Here is a 22,998-nt window from a genome sequence, read left to right as displayed (position 1 = left end):
TTTTGATTATCGGTGTCAGCCTTTGGCATTTGTTCCCCAGACATTGATTTAAGCGGCTTTTGTTTCCCTTTTTTTTTTTTTTTTGCATGTGGATTAAATGGGGACTTTGTACCAAAAAAAAGAGAGAACCATTGTTAATAAAATGGAAAATGGCTGATAAACCTCAACCGTTTAGTGCATTTAATTCATTGTTGCCTAAAACTTGTATTGCTGATGGGATCCCAGCTTGTTCAGGATGTTGTGCTGGTTGCGGCTTTCTTTTTCTTCTCCGCTTCCTCCTTTTCTTTCTCCAGTGCCGATACGATCTTCTCCACCTCTTCAGGGTCCAAAATCTAGCACACAGAAATGCCAAGTTAGGAAAAATGATCTCGTGCGTTTGGAGGATTTGTTGCATTCGTAGTTGCCTGTAACAAACCTTCATGGCTTCACCACGCTTCATTGTGGCCAGTTCGATATTTTTTCCGCCGGATTGCACCACCTGAAAATGCCAGATGTTTAAAGTAATTAAAACTCGAGCATGGTTCACCAATACCACAATATTCCATTACTTATTCAAAATGGGGTTTTTTTTTTGTTTTTTTTTTTTTTTTCTTCCTTAATCTAAAACGTGCATCTGCCATGTTTATGTTCAATAAACTGCTACCCTGGTGAACACAATTGTAAGATACTATTAAAAAAACTACCATAATGTATACTTATTTCTACTTGTATATTGATGTAAAAACTTCCCCCTCCTTCCCACCCACCAGAATTAGCAAATGTGCTTATTCCCACATGATGTAAATTAATATTAATTCACAAATGGTAATTGGGTTAATGATATTTAAATAAGCCCAATTAAAATGATAAACAATACAGTTGAGGTGCCTTCTTAGTCTGTAACCTGCACAATACTGCAAGTGTAGTTTGATACTCAGATCAACGGTACCTCGAGAAGAGCCCTGACTGCCAGTTTTAGGACTAATTCGTCTGTCTCCATGTCCTCCTCTTTGTAGTTCTTCTCCAGGAATTCGCGAACAGCTTTTGCCGATCTCCCAATGGCGTTCGCCTGCACGTGATCATGCGGCATGTTGCAGTGAAGGTCAAAAATACTCTTTACAAAAAGTTTTAGATCTTGGTCATGTTTAGAGGCAGTTCATACAGTTAAGGTGTGATTAACCGGCCAGCCTCAAAATTACTGCTGTACTTGAGGTGGAACAAATTAAACACCATTTATAGTAGTGTTGCTGAATTCTCGATTCGAATTGGTCGGGAGTTTCCTTTTAGCCACAGCTCTGACGGTACCGCAGCTGCAAATCACGTTAGTGTTAATGCACTCGTTTTAATGTTATGGCTACTATAGTAACGGATAATTCACAGGGACTAGTAGCATGGATGCTCATGTCCTGTAATTGTTGCTGTAAAGTTTTAGTGTTCTTGGAAGGAGTCTCCAGTGCATTTTAAGGGCCAAAGGTAAAGCTGTTATGTGAATTTTTTTTCCGACATGTTCAGGACAGGAGTTTATACATTTCAGTTTCTCTGTAACATGAAGAGCTGCGTGGGTTGCCCCCCCCCCCCTTAACTTTTAGAGAAAACGGTCCAAAATCGCATACACGTCATGTCCTCAACGGTCTCGGCTGTTCTTGCGTAGCCCAATCGAAAAAGGTCATGTTGGGCATAAATGTTAACATTGACGTAAATGGTGAAATGAAGAAATTCTCTGACTCGGTACTCTGCTAAAGCTTGCAGCGTCACATTACGTGCATTTGATGTCATTTGCCATGGACTGGGAAACTGCTTATAATTCCTGTCAGTATAAACGGTTAGAGTTCCATTGGTGATGTTACTCTCTGAAAATTCAGTCTGCTGATAGAACAATGGCTTTTATAACTGCTGTAACATAAGTGTTGAGAACTAACTTGTGGAATGTATGGAAAACAACATTTAAATGGATAAAGAACGTCATGAAGAAGACTAAGTGTTGGCAAGTTGCTGTGGGGTTAGAGGAGAAAACATGTCCGGATGTGCTGCTATTGGAAAATAAGCAACTTCAGTGTGTTAACAGTAACTCCACTTCATTACACCACCCGATCGTTGATTATTTTCCTATAACCGCACTCCGCCGAGTGCTTTATTCCTTGAGTGCAAGTTATTCAGTGAGGGCAACGTGTTAAAATACTGTTTAAACTGGACTTAAGCATACTGAGACTTCAGTAGCTTCCCAGATCAAAATGTACAAATAAATAAAACTTTCTCTGACTTGCACCTACTTTAAAAATAGGCACAGTTGTGTGTGATGTAATTATTAAAAAAAAAAAAAATTATTCTTCACTTTCCTTAAAGTGTACGTTATAGATATTATAGAGGGGGGGAAAAAGTCAACATCCTTACCTTCCAAGCATGGTAGGTTCCAGAAGGGTCGGTCTGATACAGATTGGGCGTACCATCGAAATCAAAGCCCATGATGAGGGAGGAAATGCCAAAGGGCCTTCGTCCGTTACTCTGCGTGTAACGCTGCACAAAATACACGCGTAGACTCGTATGTAGATGAAGTGAAATGGATGTACTAGTTTTGAGGGATTTCTCCGTAATGGCCGAGGTGTTACCTGTTTCATGTTGGAGATGTAGCGGGTGATGTACTCCACGGTGGCGGGATCCTCTACGGTCAGTCTGTGGCTTTGACACTCCACTCGAGCTCTGTTAATCACAATCCTGGCGTCTGCGGTCAGGCCTGTAGATCAGAGGAACCAGGAAAAATATGTAGGGTATATATGATATATACAGTATGGGCTAATTTTATCAAAATGTTTTTAAGAATATAAATACCCATTTATTTTCTTAGAACACATTTATTTTAAAGGTTAGATTTAGCTTATTTTCAGTGCTAATTAACCACAAGCATTTTTGCATGGACTTTGAGTTTGTGGCTTTTTTTTTTTTTTTTTCCAGTTTGCTTACCAGCAAATGCCATGAAGACATTGTCATCCAGCGCACAGATTTTTCTCACGGTCCTCTCATCCTGAAGCATGGCCGCTGATTTCTTCTCGACCCCGAGCACAACGATGTTTTTGCCTCTCACCCCCACCTGCAAGTTCAAAGTCTTTATAAGCACACACGCATAGACGCAGGAGGCACGGTACAATGAAATTCCTAATAAAAAAAAATGAAATAATAAAAAGTCTCTTTTTGTATGGTGTCAAAGTTCTGTAATAAATTAAATATAGAGCCTAAATATAGTGTTTAGGGTTCATATGTTCTGTAGTAGCCTAAAAATAGTGTTTAGGTTCTGTAATAGCCTAAATATAGTGTTTAGGCTCTATAGGTTCTGTAATAGCCTAAATATAGTGTTTAGGCTCTGTATGTTCTGTAATAGCCTAAATATAGAGCCTAAAAATTGTGTTTAGGCTCTATAGGTTCTGTAATAGCCTAAATATAGAGCCTAAACATAGTGTTTTCACAAATTTAATTTCACAAAGTAGTCTAATTCAACCCAAACACAATATGTAGTTATAGTTATACCACAATGTTGACCAAAATGAATAAACTAAATGAATGAAGATAGTAATAATAATAATACATTATATACTTCATGATAGCATTAATTAATTTAATGGACAATAAATGAATATCAGTTGCCTTACTCTTTGTGCCACATTAAAAGCACATTTATTATTTATATATATATATAATGTGTGTGTGTATGTGTGTATTTATATATATATTTATATATATATATATATATATATATAAATGTATATATATATACATATAAATACACACACATGTATATGTGTGTGTGTGTGTGTGTGTGTGTATATATATATATATATATATATATATATATACACACACACACACATATACGTGTGTGTGTATTTATATGTATATATATGCATTTATATATATATATATATATATATATATATATGTATGTGTGTATATATATATATATAATATATATATATATATATATATATAATGTGTGTGTGTGTGTGTGTATTTATATATATATATATACATATAAATACACACACATGTATATATGTGTGTGTGTGTGTATATATATATATATACACACACACACACATATACGTGTGTGTGTGTATTTATATGTATATATATGCATTTATATATATATGTATGTATGTGTGTGTATCTATATATATATATATATATATATATATATATATATATATAAATGCATATATATACATATAAATACACACACACATGTATATATGTGTGTGTGTGTGTGTATGTGTATATATATATATATATATAAATATATGTGGACTGTTTCACTTTATTATCTTACTCTCCTTATATTCTCCTAACAGTTCCTGGACACTAATATATGTATTTTCATTATATGTATCATGAAATAAATATATTTTTAAAATTAATATTTATGCCTACACATCATCTAAACTCATGCAGTGCATGTGGTTGGTTAATTAGGCTTTAACTATAATAAATAAACTTAGATAGATAGATAGATAGATAGATAGACAGATAGAACTTTTGCCTATATATCACAGACTTCACATTAGAACCCAAAGCTTTAGGGGAACCATCACCCTAAAGAATCATTTCTCCTCCCTTTATTTGGAATAGTTTCTGTTGTTTTCAAAGGTGTATTAATGAATGAAGTCTTGATTAGGTAGTTTTAGTGTTAGTTTTAGTCTTGATATGTCAGACCAGGCAGAGGCACATGTCATGTCAGTGTAGTCTGTTCTAGTCTGATCTTGATCTGGACAACACACTGAATCTAAGATGACTTGACAAAAATATCTGATATCAAGCTTTCTGTACAGCGTAGCCTACTGACTGTAAGCTCCAGTGCCCTGATGAAGACCTTATAGACACTATAGAGAGCCTCGTATTATTATAGTACTGTTGATTTTGCCACTAGGTCTGTAATTAATTTCTCTCCTTTGTCCGTGGTTTTGTCTCATCGCGTGCTGTACTCACTGCAGTTGAACCCTTCTTCACCGCCTCCTGAGCATATTCCACCTGAAACAGGTGTCCGTCCGGAGAAAACACAGTGATGGCCCTGTCGTAGCTCATTCTTTCTTTATACACAGGCTTAAATCTCGTCTTGATTTATTTACACCAGTTCGTCGATGCTTTGCGCTTCTGCTCTTAAAAGTAAAAGTGAAAGTAAGCTTATTGAAAGGTGGGACAGATTTGACAGCGCCTCCGTGCGACTCTGAGGCGTAATTGCACTTATAGTTTATTTATTTATTTATTTATTTATTTATTTTTGTATTCTTCATGCTGCACTGGGATTGGTCAATGGCTGCGAATGTAGCTTCCTTATTGGCCCAGGACAGACATTCAACTGTGTCGTCATGTTGAAGGTGTCCAACTTTTGACTTCAGATAAAACTTCCGTCAAAACCGACAATTTCGCTACATTTGGATAAAAAGAAACAAGGAATCACGTTCATGCGTCAAGCACTGATTTTGTTCTAATGGTTTTGTTAAATAATATATTAAACAACTAATAAACAACAGCATTCTAACAACAACAATAATAATGATGATGGTGATAATAATAATAATAAGATATTATAATAATAGTAAGTGTTAATTATTATTATTATTCCATCCATCCATCCATCCATCCATCCATTTTCTATAGCGCTTATCCTACAGGCTTGTGGGTAACCTGGAGCCTATCTCAGGGAGAATCGGGCACAAGGCGGGGTACACCCTGGACGGGGTGCCAATCCATCTCAGGGCGCAATCACACACATTCACACTCTGGGGGCACTTTGGACATGCCACTCAGCCTACCATGCATGTCTTTGGACTGGGGGAAAAAACTGGAGTACCCGGAGGAAACCCCCGCAGCATGGGGACAACATGCAACCTCCACACACACAGGGCAGCGGCGGGAATCGACCCCCCGACCCTGGAGGTGTGAGGCGAACGTGCTAACCACTATTATTATTATTATTATTATTATTATTATTATTATTATTTATTTTTTATTAAGTTGATTTCTCTCTCTCTCTCTCCATCTCTGTTCCTGCATCCCCCTTCAACATTTTAAAAGTCAACTAAATCTCATCTCTTCTGCTTTGCATTTGCTCACACCCAGAGTTTCTTCCCAATCTTAATGTGCCCCTTATTGTTGTTTAATCTGCTAAGTTACAGCATAGTTTTATGTGAGGGTTTCCCCCCTTTTATTCTCATTCCCCTCTGTTTACCTTTATTATTGTTATATCCTAAATTCAAATTTTAAATATGTTTAACTTACTTCTATGACTTTTTTTTTCTTGTAACTGTACACTGTCCTTAGGTTCCATGAAAGGAGCTCATAAATATGATGATGATGATGATGATGATTCTTCTTCTTCTTCTTCTTCTTATTATTATTATTAGTAGTAGTAGTAGTATTTGAACTTTTTAACCTAATTTGCCTAGATTTTATTGTAATATTTTAATAATAAATACAGTCATCATTATTTTTCTACTTGTAATAAATTGGTATTACGATTATGATTATTATTATTTAAACTTTTTAACCTAATTTACTGTCATCATTATTTCTTACTTGTAATAACGTGGTATTATTATTAGAAGTAGTAGAAGTAGTAGTAGTAGTAGTAGTAGTAGTATTTTTATTATTATTATTATTAGCGTCAGAGCCTTCAAGAGCGCGCGGACCATCACTGACCAATCACAGCGGAGGAGGTTCGCCGTGGGCGTGGCTACGCCTGAGCTCTATCGGAGAAAACACGAGCTGCCATTGTTTACGTGATGCTGCAGCGCACAAGGCGTGTTACGTACAGAACTGTGCGTAGTGACGTTGGTGAATGAGCTGTAGTGGAAGCGTAAGGAGAGACGCGGTCGGCTGAGAGCTGGGTGGAGCGTACCAAGAGCAGGTGTTTCCTTCATGTAGACCGCGGGGCGGTTTCAGCATCTCCATCTCCGACACCGTCATTACCGTCCTGCCTATTTTTATTTACAGTTCTATATTTTCAGTTTTTTTTGTGTATTTCCATTAGACGTGGTTTTGTGTGTGATAAGGAGACATATTCGAGTAACGACACCCCTATTTTCTTAATCATAATTACTAGTGACCTGTCTATGTGACAGGCGCTTTGAAAGCCAGAGAATAAATATTTGAATAAAATCATTCTCATATTCAGATTTTTTTTCCCCCCCCTTGCGATTAAAAACAATGTCAGTCACATTTTCATCAACACGGCCGAGAGGGAAAGGTGAAGTGACCCAACAGACGATACAGAAGGTAAATGTGCTGTTTTTAGGACGATGAAAAGCCTTTTTGTTGTTGTTGTTGTTGTTGTTTTTAAAGGATGCTTTCTGTTTATTGGTGTGAAAGTGGAGAAGTGAATGGCAACCGCTCCACACTGATCCTAAACAAAAGCACATATTTGTGTTTACACCTTATGCTTATAAACCTAAACATAATTCTCAAACCTAATTCAGGTATCTTTCACGATTGCTTTTTGTATAATCTAATTTTGCTTTTATATAACAATGTAGAAATAACAATACATTTGTTTAGATCTTCATGATATATTATACTATATGTACTGGGATGAGGAGTATGCCTTTTCACTGGTTATTAATATATATATATATATATATATATATATATATATATATATATATATATATATATATATATATAATTCATTGTTTTCTAATTATATAATAGTAATTCCCATATATTAATGGATAAAGCCTTGGAGTTGGTGAAAACACACACACACACACACACACAAACAAAGTGTTAGCCTTCTCTCCACACCTTTGTTTGCACTGGAAGGTGATGGATGTGCTGCTGTCACTTCAGTGTCACTTTAATGGACGGCAGGCTGTTTGTCTTCAACTGCGTTACCTGTTCCCTCAGATTATTTCCAATCGAAGAGGTGACATAATTCCAAAATGATGCACTTTTATAGCGCTTTTTTGTTGTTGTTGTCTTCTTCTTCCTTGAAGTAAACATTCAAGTAAAAGTGAAACGTACATAATGCTGCAGTCACAATGTAGTAGGACGTGTTTGGAGTCTTCAGTTTTACACTGGACCCATGAGGATAATGTACAATAAAGTCATAAAAGTAAGAAAATGTTCCTGAAAACGCACGATCATATACATGTTTTATACATGATCGTTAAAGCACGACGCTGTGGTTTACCGAATGCTATAGTAACATTATTTTATATTCTGGAGTAACACAATTAAACACATTTATTTAACAATGGAAACATAGCCTAATTGTTGATATGGTACGGTTTTCCTTAAGGAGAGGTTTATGTAACATTTATGGAAGGAGTCTCCAGTATCAGCACTTTGTAACAGTCATTAAAGCGCACCTATTATGGTTTTGAAACGTGCCTAATGTTGTTTACGAGGTCTCATACGATAGATTTACATGCATCTGAGGTCAAAAAACACTTTAACGTGCTCATAATTTAAACTGCAGCGTTACCTTTTTCCACCAGTGTCACAAACGACTCGTTAAATGATTCGTTCTAAAGGATTCGTTCTAAACAACTCCTTTCAGAGAGCATACTCTGCTCTGATTGGTCAGACGTCCCAGTCTGTCGTGATTGGTCTACCGCTGTCAGCGAGCAGCCGATGAAGACCAGAGGTGGGGTTTTTAGTTATAAACCTACGGAGGATCGTACAGGAAGTAAAGTCTGGAATCCCTAACGAGTCGATTCAGCTGTTCAGAATCGGTTCCTTCGTTTGGGAGTCGATAACGCCGTTTGTCGTGCGCTTTGATTTTTGAAACTTTGCAGAGTTTTTTACATTCACAAACAGCTCCGTATATAACACGCTACGTGAAAGGTCATATTTGAGAAACCATAATAGGTGCACTTTAAGGACAGAGGAGATTACGCTGCACATGTCACAGGGGGTGTTTATGTCTTATTAAATAATAAAATGTCTAATTACATACTGTAATTGTTCAAAATTGCTGTGGTGTAAGAGGAATCAAACGCTTCTGGATGTGGTGTTATAGGCAAATAATTCACTTCAGGGTGGTAACTTCATCACACAACGATATTGTTGATTATTTTCCTAGAACAACACGAAACTGGGTTTTTATTAAGTCTTCTGTGTGTTTTTCTCTTTCCCGCAAGATGCTGGATGAAAATCACTATCTGATTCAGTGCATTATGGACTATCAGAGCAAAGGAAAGACTGCAGAGTGCACACAGTAAGTAATTTGCGTTATTTATTCAAAACCTGATGCGCAGCGCAGTTGAGGCTGACTCTCTGGCTGTCACAGGATTTGATTTGAAGTCACAGTCTAACCTTATGGACATGAATACAACCCGAATCTCTGTACTGCTCTCTATTAAATTCCCATTCATCTAAAATACGTGACTTCTTTCTAATGTTTCCTAAATCAACAGTACGGCGTCCGACTCACATCGTCCACGTTAACTTTATCCGAACTGTTTACCTTTTGATACAATGTGGGCGGGGCTAAACTTAGGTTAAGTTGATTTAAAGCCTCTTGAACGATGTTACTCATATTATTATTATTATTATTATTATTATTATTCCATTATAATTGTGTTTAGGTATCAGCAGATTTTACACAGAAACCTGGTTTACTTGGCCACGATCGCAGACTCCAACCAAAACATGCAGTCCCTCTTACCTGCGGTAATCTTCCTTTCTTCCTACCTTCCTTCCATGTCTCGCTTCCTCGTACGTTTTTTTTTCTTCCAGGCTCTCCTTCCTTCCTTCTTCTCTTTATGTCTCTGTTTCTCTTAAATCCATTTTTTTTCATCCTGTATTTCTTCCTTTCATATATTTACTCAAAATGGCATATTAGCTGTGCGTAACTAAGACAACCTAGAATTTAAATCTCTCTCTGTCTCTCTCTCTCTCTCTCTCTCTCTCTCTCGCTCGACCAGCCTCCGAACCCCGGGATGAATATGGGTGGAGGCGGGATGGGAGGGAGCAGTGCAGCAGGATCTCTACACTCTCAGAGTAATCTTAATGACAGCATGGCTCCTTCCTCACTAATGCAGAGTCAGATGAGTAACGGTGAGTCTGTCCACACCTGCGCCCGGCTGTCTTGCTGCACTTCCTGTCTTCCTGCATGACTGTCTCACTGACAGTGCTTTTGTGTTTGTGCTCCGCCTGCTTTTCCCTACACCAATAAGTATGATTTTTTAAATTTTATTTTAAATGTATTTAGATGTATGCAGACGGTATCGTACTATGTTTAAAATGCCAGTTTTTGACCAAACAGAACAAAAAACGGTTTAGCAGTAAAACTGACCGAGGGTCAGATGACCTTCAAATCATCCCCAACATTTGATGGCATATTATTTAGGATAGTATAATGGATCATTTAATAGTGTAATAAATAAACAATATCGATACGTAGACAATATATGTAATTGGGGGGGGGGGGGATATACTTTTGTTTCTCATTTAGGACAGATTTCTGTTTTTTTTTTCCATAGCTTCCATAGTTCTTCTGTCCTTCTTCTCTGTATATCTCTATTTCTATATTCCCTCCTTCCTTCCTACTTTCTTTCCTTCCCTTCGTATCTCTGATCTTTCTTTCTCTTTCATCTTTCTGACTTTCTGTATTTCTTCCATTCCTTCCGTCCTTCCCGGTGATACAGTATGAAATGAAAAGCGCGACACGCTTAAATGAAATGAAATGAAAACGATTTAAGGAACATCTTCAAGCTTCAGACTTCATCATCCACTTCAGTCACTTTGATTCCCTGCGACTATATAATCCCTCTACTCAATCCTTGTCTTCCTTTATTATTTTGTTTCCTGTCCTTTTCTGCTGATGAACTGAATGTGTGTGTGTGTGTGTGTGTGTGTGTGTGTGTGTGTGTTTGTGTGTGTGTGTGTATCTCGTGCCATTGATCCTGGTTGCACATTTGACTGCGAGTGTGTGTTATCAGGCCCGAGTCACACCCCCATGCAGCAGCAGCAGCAGTCCGGCCCTTCCACTTCGTCCATGAGCTCCGGGTCGAGCTTCACTCACTCAGTCCCCTCATCCTCATCGTCACTGGGCACAGCACTGTACCCGTCCTCCCGCACCAACCTCAACATACAGTCCAGCCAAGGTGAGCCCAGAGAGCGCTCGCCCTGTCAATCACAACTCAACCAGACAATCCGATTGGACGGGAGAGGGGCGAACAGAGATTTTTAGAATTGGCTAAGTGTATACGTCAGGATTAACACTGAGAAACTGGAGTCCTTAGTGTCAGAGCTTTCTCACGGTCAGAGGTAAAGCTGTACCTTTAAGCTTTCTGACATAGGAACGTCTTTAGGACAGAGGATTTTATGCTTTCCGGTGTCTCGGGAACATGACAAGTTGCGTTTTCTTTTCATATTAAGTTCAAGAGAGAGATCGAACCAGAGGCTGGTGAGGGAATGACTGTTTATAGCGGCTGTGAAAATAAGCGATAAAAGGAACTTAGTTGGTTCAGGGATCTTTCACGACATTTGATGTGTATAGGACTATAAATGAATTAAATAAGGAGGGAGGAATAACAACACTTGTGCTGTTATCGGAAAATAATCGACTTGGGGTCATAACAGTAAAGCCTGGATTATACTTGCTCGTATGTACGTGTACGCAAGGGGGCTGCTGGACATATACGGTCATTGGAAGCTTGTGCACGCCCTTAGAAACTGGAAAGTGTTCGCTTGGTGCAATACCAGTGTAAGTAGTAGGGGGCAGTATAGCACAGTGTGACACAATGATTAAACAAACTTTTTTTCACTAGCTATGTTACTATTCTAGACAGATATTCAGTACTAACACTAACAGATTTTCCTATTACTGAATTTTTAAAAACTCACGTGTAACCTACCGAAAGGAAAGTCTTCTGAATCTTCTAGATTCGTAAATACTTTTGAACGTAAGGTCAGAGCTCATGACGACAATCACGACGACAGCAGGATGTTTCAAAGAGAGACGGAGCTCATCAAGCATCAGTGCGCATGAAAGCCCTCACATTTTACAGTTCCACTCGGAAACCTTGCGAACAGGGACGTTTCGGCTGCGACGTGCCGAATAGCGGACGTCGCTTTTATTACCCCCCCGATATACGAAAGATCCGTAGACGTGCGCGTGACCTGCGCCACTCACATTGCCGGTGTTCCTGCATGTGCACGCAAAATCCCACATCAAGTATAAACTAGGCCTAACTACGCTTAATCGTAGGCTATAACCCCATCTTAATCCGACGTCTTAAAAGATGTTGGTTTTGTGGGTAGTACAAATTGTGAATAACCATTGACATTTCAATATCTTTATTAATATATTAATGGGAGAATGTCAAAGACACACAGGCAGTAAATCCTGACTAAATCTTGTATAAGCTCTGCTCTCACTGATTAGCGGGACGTGTTGGCCATCACAAGCGGGTTAAACAGAAAGTCTAGCTAATCTAGCAAGCAAAAGTTAATTTAGGAAGTGAAAGTAAGCTAGCAAATGAAAGCTAAACAGCAACTAGCAAGCTTTAAAAAAAAAAAAAAAGGGAGCAAAAATAAACCAGTGAGTAAATGCTAACCTACCAAACATAGCTAACTCTGCTACCTTGCTAGCTCTATAATTGGGACATTTAGTGCATGCAGTGTTGAACAGTTCAGATAGTCGATGCTTGTGCCATTGTGTTTAGTTGCATCTGTGTGGCGTAGCAGGCTGGCAGTCACTGCCTGAAGAGTTTGCTTTAGAACATTAGGCTGCACCCATTACGAAGGTCTTAGGTGGGTCTGGGACTCAACTGGTTCAACTGGTGTTTGAAGAGTTTTAGTACATTTCTATCTTGTTTTGTTTTTTTGTTGTTGTTTTGCTTGATGTTTAATGTTCCAGGGTGTCCAAAATACTACATTATTATTATTATTATTATTATTATTATTATTATTATTATTATTAGGGGTTCCAAAGTTCCTGTGCTTGAATAAGAAAGCAGAAGACAGCCAAAGACAAACACATTCAGTTCATCACGGTGATTATTTACCCTCCTCCTTTAATAATCCCCCCCCCCCCCCCCCCACAACTTTTGTCCCCTGTCAAATGAGCTTAATCAACATTTTCTCTCCGTGCAAGCACTTACCCTAGCTTGGCTTCTGCTATTTATTTCACAGTTAATTTCTCCCTACGAGTTTCCCCTTACAAGTTCTTCCCTACTAGTTTTGCAGTTTTCTCTGGCTGTTTCCGATGCTTCTCTTCGACCTCCATGATGTTTTTATTTTTTGTTTTATTTAGATATAATCAGTGTTACAGTAACGTGTGATTTTCCTCAGTCTCTATGATGCATCAGCAAGGTTCAGGACCCCATTACTCCTCTTCTGGAGGTCAGCACTATCAGGGGCAGCAGACCATAGGCATGATGGGACAAAGTAATCAAGGCAACAGTATGGTCCCACAAAGGCCTGTCGGAAGCTATCGTCCTGCTCAGCAAGGTAAGTCTGATGTAATTCCTGTACGTCCTGGTGGAATCGGTTCGGTTAGATGGAAGTGTTTAGTTCCAGTTCTGATCGCTTAAATGCAGTGTGATGGTTGACGCGTGAGAAAGACCTACACGTTTATATTTATCCATTTGGTTAATACTCTTATCCTGAACGTAAGGTGCGATATACAAGTGTAAGGATTTATAACCTGAAAGACTGATTCTGGTGGACAAACATATGATAGAAGACTCCATCATATGTTTGTGAGGGGTTAGGGGTAGAGTTAGAGTTAGTAATAAATTCTAATACAAAGAAACACATAGAACCGTGTACCTGGATATTGTCTTAAAAGGTCTCAAGACCTACCTGGAAAACAAATGTAGACATTGGATCTCATTGGATTATCAAGCTGGATACAAACTGGTTTATTTGGAAATAATATTTTCTTGAAAATCCAGTTCATTTGAAAAATAATTAAAAAAAAATTAAATAAGTATCAATTAGTCCAAGAGCTCCTGAGTTTGTATTAATTTATGTATAAGGAGACTCACTAATTCACTAAACCTTGATCAATCAGCTTCAAATCATATTCATAATCAAATTCAAATTGTTGTGAGTTAGTGTTATATCTGAATGATGCCGTCAAGTTTAAATCACTTCGATATCACGTGAATTTAATGAAAAATATCTTGTTAGTGTTAGCAATCCGAGAGAAATCTATTCATTAAGACAAATAAGACTAGCCATTCAGTTAGGAAAAAAGTAATGGCACGCTATAAAATTAGGCTCGGACAGTGAGCGTCCAAGTCTTCCGAAGCGCTACGGTGGCTGAGCTCGTCCATCTATTAGGCATCATTTTGTCACGTTCAGCTTTATTTGAACCTTGCCTTTTATGTAGATTTTTGGGCTTCCACTAAATGTAAACCAAGCCATGAAGGTGCTTGGTAATTTATGGGTGATTGGCGTTTTTATAAACATATGCGTGCGAGTATGTAGAAAATCAACGTTATTGAAATTTTAGAAATCTGTCCGAGTTCGGTTTGATCTATTAAACATGAAGGCACAGCTTTATTCAAAGATAATAAACGAGGCCCGTCGGGTCGATGGATTGAGCTGGTGGAGGCTCGTCGCAGCAGTGAGGAGCCTTACGTGCCTGATTAGGTCTTGCCAGGATGTTCTGATATTGCATATAAAGGATAAAGGTTGCAGTCTGGATATGACTAGAGCTTGTATGCGAATTTAAGCTGTTTCTGTAGTGAAGAAATTTTGTATTCTTCTGGTGAAGAAATCCCAAGCGTCAGTTGGTCGATGTCATGTGAGCACAGGGGAGTGCTTATCCAGTAGGTACAGTGGGGTCCAAAAGTCAGTTCTGCGTTGTAATTTAGTTTGAGATGATGGGTCTCTCATCTAGGAAATCAGAAAGGCAATGTGAAATCTTCTGTGAGATTTGGATGAGAACGGTGGAGCCGTCGTCATTTCTTTGGTGTGCTTTATCGTTCGGTTGGATTTATTGCACTTGGGGTTTTTTTTCTTTTTTTTTCTTAGTAACATTCTTCTGAAGATTTGAAAGGACATAGTAATATCTGGAGTTTCTGCACACCAGAACTAAAACTATCTTTTTTTTTTTTTTTTTTCATTTTCAGCATTGCTGGAATTTCATTTGCATCTCTTTTCTTGCACGTACATACTTTGCTAATTCCATTTTTTTATGCCATTTTTCTTCTCTAATTTAGACCCTATGTTTTTTTTTTTTAACTCTGTTCCAAATTAGGAACAACATTTCATGCTGCATATAAGCTGATCCATCCATCTTTACATAAATTGTTCCCTCATAATGAGATTACTACATCCTGAGCCTTTCCTACTATAAGTGCATTATAGGCAATAGTCTATTCATTCTCACAAATCTAGCCAATAATTCAATTCTATCTAATCTTTTAATGAAGATATGGAAGGCATCCTAAACGACACAGACTCCCTCGGTACGAGCCCACCTTAGTATATTCGTTGTAGATCCACTTTTATGCCCTTGAAGCCACTTATTCGCCCCTCCGCTTCTTCTGCAGTGGAGGACTTGGGCCATTCGATCAGATCAGATCTGATTAACCAACCGTGGTGTCGCCCTGTGTTTCAGGATCGCAGTACATGGGTCAGGAGGAGTTCTACGGAGAGCAGTACGGACACACTCCGAGCTCCAGCGAGCCTATAAACCAGCAGTATTACCCTGATGGTAATCACACGGACCCTCACACACATTCATACAAGCAAATTACATGCTTATCCACCTCCCTAAAACATCTTCCACACCTTCTACTTCTGCCTCACTTACTTTTTCTCTTCCCTGGTTTTTTTTTTTTTTTTTTGGTGTATTTTGTTTTGTTTTTTTCTTTTTTACATGTTCACACACATTGGCAGTTCATTAATTCCAAGGTCAGATGTGTTTTTCTGGTTTTAGATGAATTTTGTCTTTTTTTTATATTATCGATTTTTAAGCCAAGTCTCAGAACAGATTTTTTTTTTTTTCTTTATCCGTGAGCGCCTTTGGTGTGCCGAAATTTCAGATCTGGTACCTTTTTTTTGTTTTTATTTGTGTATGGAATTAGGTATAGAGATGTGTGCAGTACGTACTGTAGGTGCATCTGACTGGACAAGAAGTGTAGGTTCTTTGTCTTTCATTATTGGGAAATGAATGAATGCTGGAACGATGTATACAAAATTAATAACACGGCACATCTCCAACCCACTATAACGATAGGTGGTACATTACTGTATTTGCCTGCAGCTCTCAATTTAATCGGCCAAACGCAAACATCATCTTTTCGCAGAAAATTATTTAGCTAATCTACCCAGATTACCCAGACTACCCATAATCACAGTGATATTAGCCAGATTACTACTCCAGCTGTACTTTTGCTAGTTCCAATCTCATTGGCTATTTGCACCTTAGCTAGAAGTCTGGCTTGTGTGAATTTGGTAGCAAGCTAGGTCATGTTAGCCGAACTTTATTATATAAATAAAAAGTTTCCCTACAAGCTATCAATTGTTAGGCTACTACGACATAATCAAAACCAGAAGCTGAACTATTTCATTGATGTACGATGAAATTTGCGATTGGCTCATATTACACTTAGGCTCTATTCTTGCTGTCTGTTGACCCAGGGATGTCTGTCACTTGAAATCAGAACAAGCTAGTGTTACTTATGTACAAGCAAATGATCATTTCAACAATATATTTTGCACCCTATAGGTCACAGTGAATACTCGTATCAGCAGTCTTCTTATGGCGAGCAGAGTTACGAGAGATCGTTTGAAGACTCATCACAACACTATTATGAAGGCGGTGGGTAGAAAAACATAACGTGGAACATATCGAGACACTTTACGTGAATGCCGCGAATATAATCTATTTTGGTGGTGTTGTAGGAAACCCTCAGTATAGCCAACAGCAGTCACAATATCAGCAGAGCTCAGGTCAGCAGCAGCCATTCAACCAACAACAGTACCAATCACAGCCAGGATACAGCAGCCAAGGACAGGGTTACGGTAAGAACACAAACACGCACGCAACCTTAACACAACTATTATGTTAGAGAAAAGAAGTTGCATCCATTATGTTATGGGTCAAAACAGTTTAGCAAAGTTTAAAAAAAAAAAAGTACAGTGAAAGCTGTAAAGTTGCAGCTTAAAACAGTAAACCTTTTATTATGGCTTGTCCAAGACAAGCTATAAGATGAAATAGTTGCATACAAGTTAATGACCCTAACTGAGAAAAGTCAAAAAATTTCAAAGTGACAAAGAGAAATTGACCAGTATTTCAGACGTCTCAAATGTGGAAATGGGGTCAAATTGACCCATAACATAATAGGAGGGTTAAACACTTGTAGTCCTGTCAGAATAAAAGACATGCTGTCACAGATAATGATGTTCGGACAGACTGCAGTTTCCTACAAGGATTTCCCGAACCGTTTGTAAATAAAGTTGTAAATCATGTGCTTTGAATAATGAGTATGAACTGATTCAAATTGGTGTCACTATTTGAGATTTTTGCAACTTACCTCAGCAGCATAAAATGTCAAAACAGTTTGTGATGATAGATCCTATAGAAGAAGAACGTTTCTATGCAAAGTTCATTACGACGTACCTTATACTTATGTTTTACCATCCAGTATCTGGAAGTCATAGAATCTTAATAAGCACTAGAGCCAAATCTTTGATTGTTGATAATCACATTAGTAATGCCATGATTGGGGTGTTTGAGGAACATTGGTGGTGTTTGCTGGAAAATGTTCATATGTTTTGGATGTTTGGTCAGTTGTGTTGGTATTTGGTTGACAGCGATGGTATTGGGTGAAATGTGTCAGTGTTTGTTGGGGATTGTTGTGTTACATACTGTACATGTTGGAAAGTATGTATGTTGGTGAGTGGTGGAAATTCGTGATGTTTGGTGGAGTATGAAGAGTGTTGGTGGACGATGTTGGTGTTTTATGGACAGTGTTGGAGAGCGTTGGTTTTTAGTGGAGAACGTCGGTGTTTGCTGAAAAATATGGTACTTTGTTCTAGAATGTCAGGTGGGACTGAGAACGGTGGTGTTTGTTGGTGACTGTTCATGTGTTTTGGTAAGTCATTGCTTGGTGGAGAATGCAGGTGTTGGGAATGTTGGGCTTTATGCATTTGATAGAGAATGGTGGTATTTGATAGTGACATCATGTGTTTTGGTGTTTGGTGAAGTGTGTTGGTGTTTGGAGGATGTTGGAGTTTGGTGGAGAATGTTGGTGTTTGGTGAGAATGTTGGTGTTTGGAGAATAATGGTGATGTTTGGAGAATGTTGGTGTCTGGTGAGGTACATTGGTGTTTGGTAGAAAATTATGTTTGGAGAATGTGGGTAGTTGTTTTAGAATGCTGATGTTTGGGTTTAATGAATTATGTTGGTATTTTCTGGCGAATGTTAGTGTTTCATGGAAATTGCTTGTATGTTTTGGTGTTTGGTGAAGTACGTTGTTGTTTGATGAAGAATGGTGTGTTCAGGCTGCCCAGAAGTCAGGTGGCCCCGGAGAAAAAAAAAACACAGGGTTCTGTTAATACAAGAGCATTCATAAAAACTGTGATACACACATTTACACTCATGCACACTCGTACATCCCCCTTCTTTTTTTCAGGTCCAGGACAGGGAGCTCCATCTCAGTACTCTCAGTATCAGCAGGGTCAGAGTCAGCAGTATTCCTCATATCGATCCACACAATCTACCCCTGGCTCTCAAACGCAGAGATCGTACACGTACGAACAGGTAGAACACGCACACAGTACATACTCGCACACAAATCGAGTCTGTAACACTTGAGAGTCAGATTATTTACAATTACTGAGACCAAAAATCTTTGGAAATCCATATGTTGGGTCAGAGTACCTGCAGACGGGGTTAATGTAGGAAAATCAATCATTATAATACAAACGGACTAGCTGTGGTAGGCACCAGACAACATTAATTGAAACAGGGGAACACTGAAACGAAGAAACTATGAGACCGGGAGCCATGGAGAAACTTGGAGCCTGGGGTAATAATGAAACTAGTAAACTAAGGAGACTAAAAGACTTGGAAGTATAGAATTTGGAGATTTGGAGACTGGAAAAACTACAACACTATGTAGACCAAAAAACTGAAGATATAAGGATAGCATGAGAAAGGAAAATCGGAGACTAAAATGTGCTAGAATGTGATAGAATGCCAGAAAACTGGGAGACTAGCATCCCATGTAAATCGATCATAATTACTACAGACATCCTCTGGCAACATTGCTTAACAGCCATATGTCCAGAAATTTATCCCGAGACTTACCCCGAGTCGAACAGTACTTAAGGAAAAGTTTATGTTGTCTTAACTCTAAACATATGTCTATAAAACATTCATCAGTGTGCATTTTTGAATTATAAACAATGAATGTTTTTTTTTTTTTTTCTTTACAGGGTCAGTATGGAAACTACCAGCAGTAATGATACTTCTACAAGTCGACCATTCGGCAAACCAATCAAATGAACAGGATCGCATATACTGTGTTAAGCTGACCATTGTGTCGTGATGACCAATGAGAAACTAGGCTTGTCCAAAAAAAAAATAATAATAATAATTCAGCTTCCATCTTCTTATGCAGACTGAGATTGGAAACCACTCTCACTGTCTGTCTATTTAACAATTTAATATCCTGGCTACTTTCTTTCACCTACCTCCTCTTCATTTCTCAGAGGGATTTAGAGCTTATGTCTCTGTACAGAGATAAGGTATATATGAGACAAAACAAAACAGACTACCGATACAAATTCTACTGAATATGTTCAGCATCTGTTTATATAAAGTGTGTAAAAATAAGTGTGTGTTAACATTCCTAGTGTCCATCAGATGGAGTTACGTGTCACGTGTTAAAGGTGCAGGAGTTTGCTAGTTTCGTGTACTGTTACCAACACCTCAGTATGGGGTTTTTTTTTCCCCCCCAAATTTTTCTCTATTTAATTCTTTCTATTTTTATAGCTGTTTTTACAATTTTCAAAAGAAGCAGTTTAAGAATGTGCACCGAACCCAACATTCTCCGACCAATTGCAACAATCACACACCAACCTCCACTTAACACCGGTCTTCTCCAACAAGCACCGCCATTCACCATCCAATACCATTAAACAGCAACAATTCGACAATATTCATCGAACACCAACATTTACCATTTAACACCATTAAATACCAACGTTCTTCATTAAACACCAACGTTCTTCATTAAACACCAACGTTCTTCATTAAAACCCAACGTTCTTCATTAAACACCAACATTCTTCATTAAACACTGAGAAGTCACCAATATTTATCAAACACCAACATTTGCCATTTAACACCATTAAACACCAACATTCTTCATTAAACACCAACAAGTCACCAATATTCATCACACCAACATCATTAAAGACCAACATTCTTCATTAAACACCAACAAGTCACCAATATTCATCACACCAACATCATTAAACACCAACATTCTTCATTAAACACCAACAAGTCACCAATATTCATCACACCAACATCATTAAACACCAACATTCTTCATTAAACACCAAGTCACCAATATTCATCACACCAACATCATTAAACACCAACATTCTTCATTAAACACCAAGTCACCAATATTCATCACACCAACATCATTAAACACCTACAATTCACCAGTATTCATTAAACACCAACATTCTTCATTATACACCAACAATTCCCCAATATTCATTAAACACCAACAATTCACCAATATTAATCACACCAACATTTACCATCCAACCTCGTTAAACACCAACATTCTTCATTAAACACCGACAAGTCAACAATATTTATCAAACACCAACATTTACCATTTAACACCATTAAACACCAACATTCTTCATTAAACACCGACAAGTCAACAATATTTATCACACCAACATCATTAAACACCAACATTCTTCATTAAACACCAAGTCACCAATATTCATCACACCAACATTTACCATCCAATATCATTAAACACCAACATTCTTCATTAAACACCAACAATTCACCAGTATTCATTAAACACCAACATTCTTCATTGAACACCAACATTCTTCATTATACACCAACAATTCCCCAATATTCATTAAACACCAACAATTCACCAACATTAATCACACCAACATTTACCATCCAACCTCATTAAACACCAACATTCTTCATTAAACACCAACATTCTTCATTAAACGCCAACATTCTTCATTAAACACCGACAAGTCAACAATATTTATCAAACACCAACACTCTTCATTAAACACCAACACTCTTCATTAAACACCAACATGCTTCATTATACACCAACATTCTTCATTAAACACCAACATTCTTCATTAAACACCAACACTCGTCATTAAACACCAACATTCTTCATTAAACACCAACAAGTCAACATTCTTCATTAAACACCAACATTCTTCATTAAAAACCAACATTCTTCATTAAACACCGACAAGTCAACAATATTTATCAAACACCAACATTCTTCATTAAACACCAACACTCTTCATTAAACACCAACACTCTTCATTAAACACCAAGTCACCACCCAACACCATTAAACACAAGCATTCACCATCTAACACCCTTAAACAACACTATTCACCAATATTTCAAATCAAACACCAATATCCAACACTGTAAAAACACCAACATTATTCATTAAACACCAACATTCACCAACATACATTAACTTTCCATCCCTCACAAGAGCAACACGATTACACAGCAGTTTATTTGTTGGCATTTGAAAAAAAAAAAAATAATAATAAAAAAATTATAATTCAGGTTATCTATATACCCGGTGTGAAATTCTGTAATGTTTGTACCTGATTTGTTCCGATATATTTGCTATATTACGCACACTAAGTTTGAATTTTATTGTCTCTGCTCCATCTGTACATAAACTGTGAAGAAGTGTGAAACTATGGAAAAACGATATCATAGTTAAATTGATTTATCACTCAATTACTCGCTCATATATGTGCTTTATATGTACATTATTGCTCATTTCGTGTTCTTTTGTGAATGGTTCATATTTTATACGAAGTATTCACTCAACATAATAGCCCATAACTAGGCGTGTGCCTATATATATAAAAAAAAAAATTATAATCACAGTAATCATTCTAACGCGTTAACGTTTCTATAGTAACAACATGCCCAGGGACTTGTATAGTGGACGTGCCACATAAACAGATGATATGGTAAAGTTTTCTGTCAAGTATTTTTGGAAGGAGTCTCCAGTGTCAGCACTTTGTATTACGGTCAGAGGGAAAGATGTATCTTTTTAGTTTTCGGACACGGGGAAAGTCTTCAGTGCAGAGGAAACTACTGTTTATAGCTGCTATAGCATAACTTCGGGTTTCGTGGACGTTCCACAACATAAATGTCATCCTTTAATAAATAAAAATCGTTAGCACTGGCGAATTGCTGTGCTTTACGAGAAATAAAACGCTTTGGAACATGCATCTTTTGGAAAAGAATCAACGTTGTGGTGGTAACTGGAACTCAACCACCGTTGTTGATTATGCTCCTATAACATGTCCCCAAGTGTTTTATTTTATTTTTTTTTTACTTATCAGCACATAGCTACCTGCAACCAGATAAGTAATTTTGTCTGTTTATGAAAAAATCTTCATATTATTTTTACTTCTTTTTTTTTTTCCAGAAGTAGAATGAATGAACATATTTATCAAAACTAGATAATCATTGTCTGGTTTAGCACGACCTCATATGATAAGTCTTAATAGCTGTATTTTACTCATTTGTTGCAGTTTTTTAAATTTGTTTTTATCTGTAAATTTTGACATTTTAACTGGTTTTTTATTTATTTATTTATTTATTTTTTTACAAATACAGTTGTTGTTGTTGTTTTTTTTTTGTTTTTTTTACAGGATTCCAAGAACACAGAAGATTAAATCTGTGACCAATTATAGCCAAAGCTTACAACCTGTATGTTTTATATTTTGTATATATTTTGAATTAAACCTTCTTTTTCAATGTAATTTCATTTTATGAATGTAATGCTTATT

At 37.4% G+C, this 22,998-nt stretch overlaps 2 protein-coding genes across 3 annotated transcripts; one reads left to right on the top strand and one right to left on the bottom strand.

Annotated features, from left to right (window-relative positions):
• Window positions 1–57: 57 nt before the first annotated feature.
• On the bottom strand, window positions 58–5,152 carry LOC128619638 (proteasome subunit alpha type-7). Its single transcript, XM_053643945.1, has 7 exons — window positions 4,951–5,152; window positions 2,938–3,064; window positions 2,586–2,710; window positions 2,371–2,493; window positions 929–1,048; window positions 416–478; window positions 58–332 (listed from the first exon to the last, which is right to left on the bottom strand). Exons 1-7 carry the CDS (start codon window positions 5,044–5,046, stop codon window positions 231–233), a joined length of 756 nt encoding a protein of 251 aa, XP_053499920.1. The 5' UTR covers window positions 5,047–5,152; the 3' UTR covers window positions 58–230.
• Window positions 5,153–6,724: 1,572 nt separating this feature from the next.
• On the top strand, window positions 6,725–19,857 carry LOC128619694 (calcium-responsive transactivator-like). Of its 2 annotated transcripts, XM_053644026.1 has the most exons (11): window positions 6,725–7,239; window positions 9,105–9,181; window positions 9,552–9,636; window positions 9,891–10,023; window positions 10,908–11,072; window positions 13,264–13,422; window positions 15,545–15,640; window positions 16,658–16,750; window positions 16,834–16,953; window positions 18,567–18,694; window positions 19,372–19,857. In XM_053644026.1, exons 1-11 carry the CDS (start codon window positions 7,171–7,173, stop codon window positions 19,396–19,398), a joined length of 1,152 nt encoding a protein of 383 aa, XP_053500001.1. In that variant the 5' UTR covers window positions 6,725–7,170; the 3' UTR covers window positions 19,399–19,857. The 2 variants fall into 2 exon arrangements, with proteins under 2 accessions (XP_053500001.1, XP_053500000.1); XM_053644025.1 differs by lacking the exon at window positions 6,725–7,239 and having other exon boundaries at window positions 8,707–9,181.
• The last annotated feature ends 3,141 nt before the right edge of the window (window positions 19,858–22,998 follow it).

The sequence above is a fragment of the Ictalurus furcatus genome, chromosome 15, assembly GCF_023375685.1.
Source record: "Ictalurus furcatus strain D&B chromosome 15, Billie_1.0, whole genome shotgun sequence".
Taxonomy (NCBI): domain Eukaryota; kingdom Metazoa; phylum Chordata; class Actinopteri; order Siluriformes; family Ictaluridae; genus Ictalurus; species Ictalurus furcatus.
This window is presented reverse-complemented; position numbering and strand designations above follow the sequence as displayed.

Excerpts from the sequence above, each read along its gene's own strand:
- LOC128619638 (XM_053643945.1), bottom strand. The coding sequence starts at position 5,046 with ATGAGCTACGACAGGGCCATCACTGTGTTTTCTCCGGACGGACACCTG. Across the intron at positions 2,711-2,937 it reads TGTCTTCATGGCATTTGCTG|GCCTGACCGCAGACGCCAGG; the intron begins GTAAGCAAACTG and ends TCTGATCTACAG. Across the intron at positions 333-415 it reads AGCGTGGTGAAGCCATGAAG|ATTTTGGACCCTGAAGAGGT; the intron begins GTTTGTTACAGG and ends TCTGTGTGCTAG.
- LOC128619694 (XM_053644025.1), top strand. The coding sequence starts at position 8,970 with ATGTGGTGTTATAGGCAAATAATTCACTTCAGGGTGGTAACTTCATCA. Across the intron at positions 9,182-9,551 it reads AAGACTGCAGAGTGCACACA|GTATCAGCAGATTTTACACA; the intron begins GTAAGTAATTTG and ends AATTGTGTTTAG. Across the intron at positions 10,024-10,907 it reads GCAGAGTCAGATGAGTAACG|GCCCGAGTCACACCCCCATG; the intron begins GTGAGTCTGTCC and ends GTGTGTTATCAG.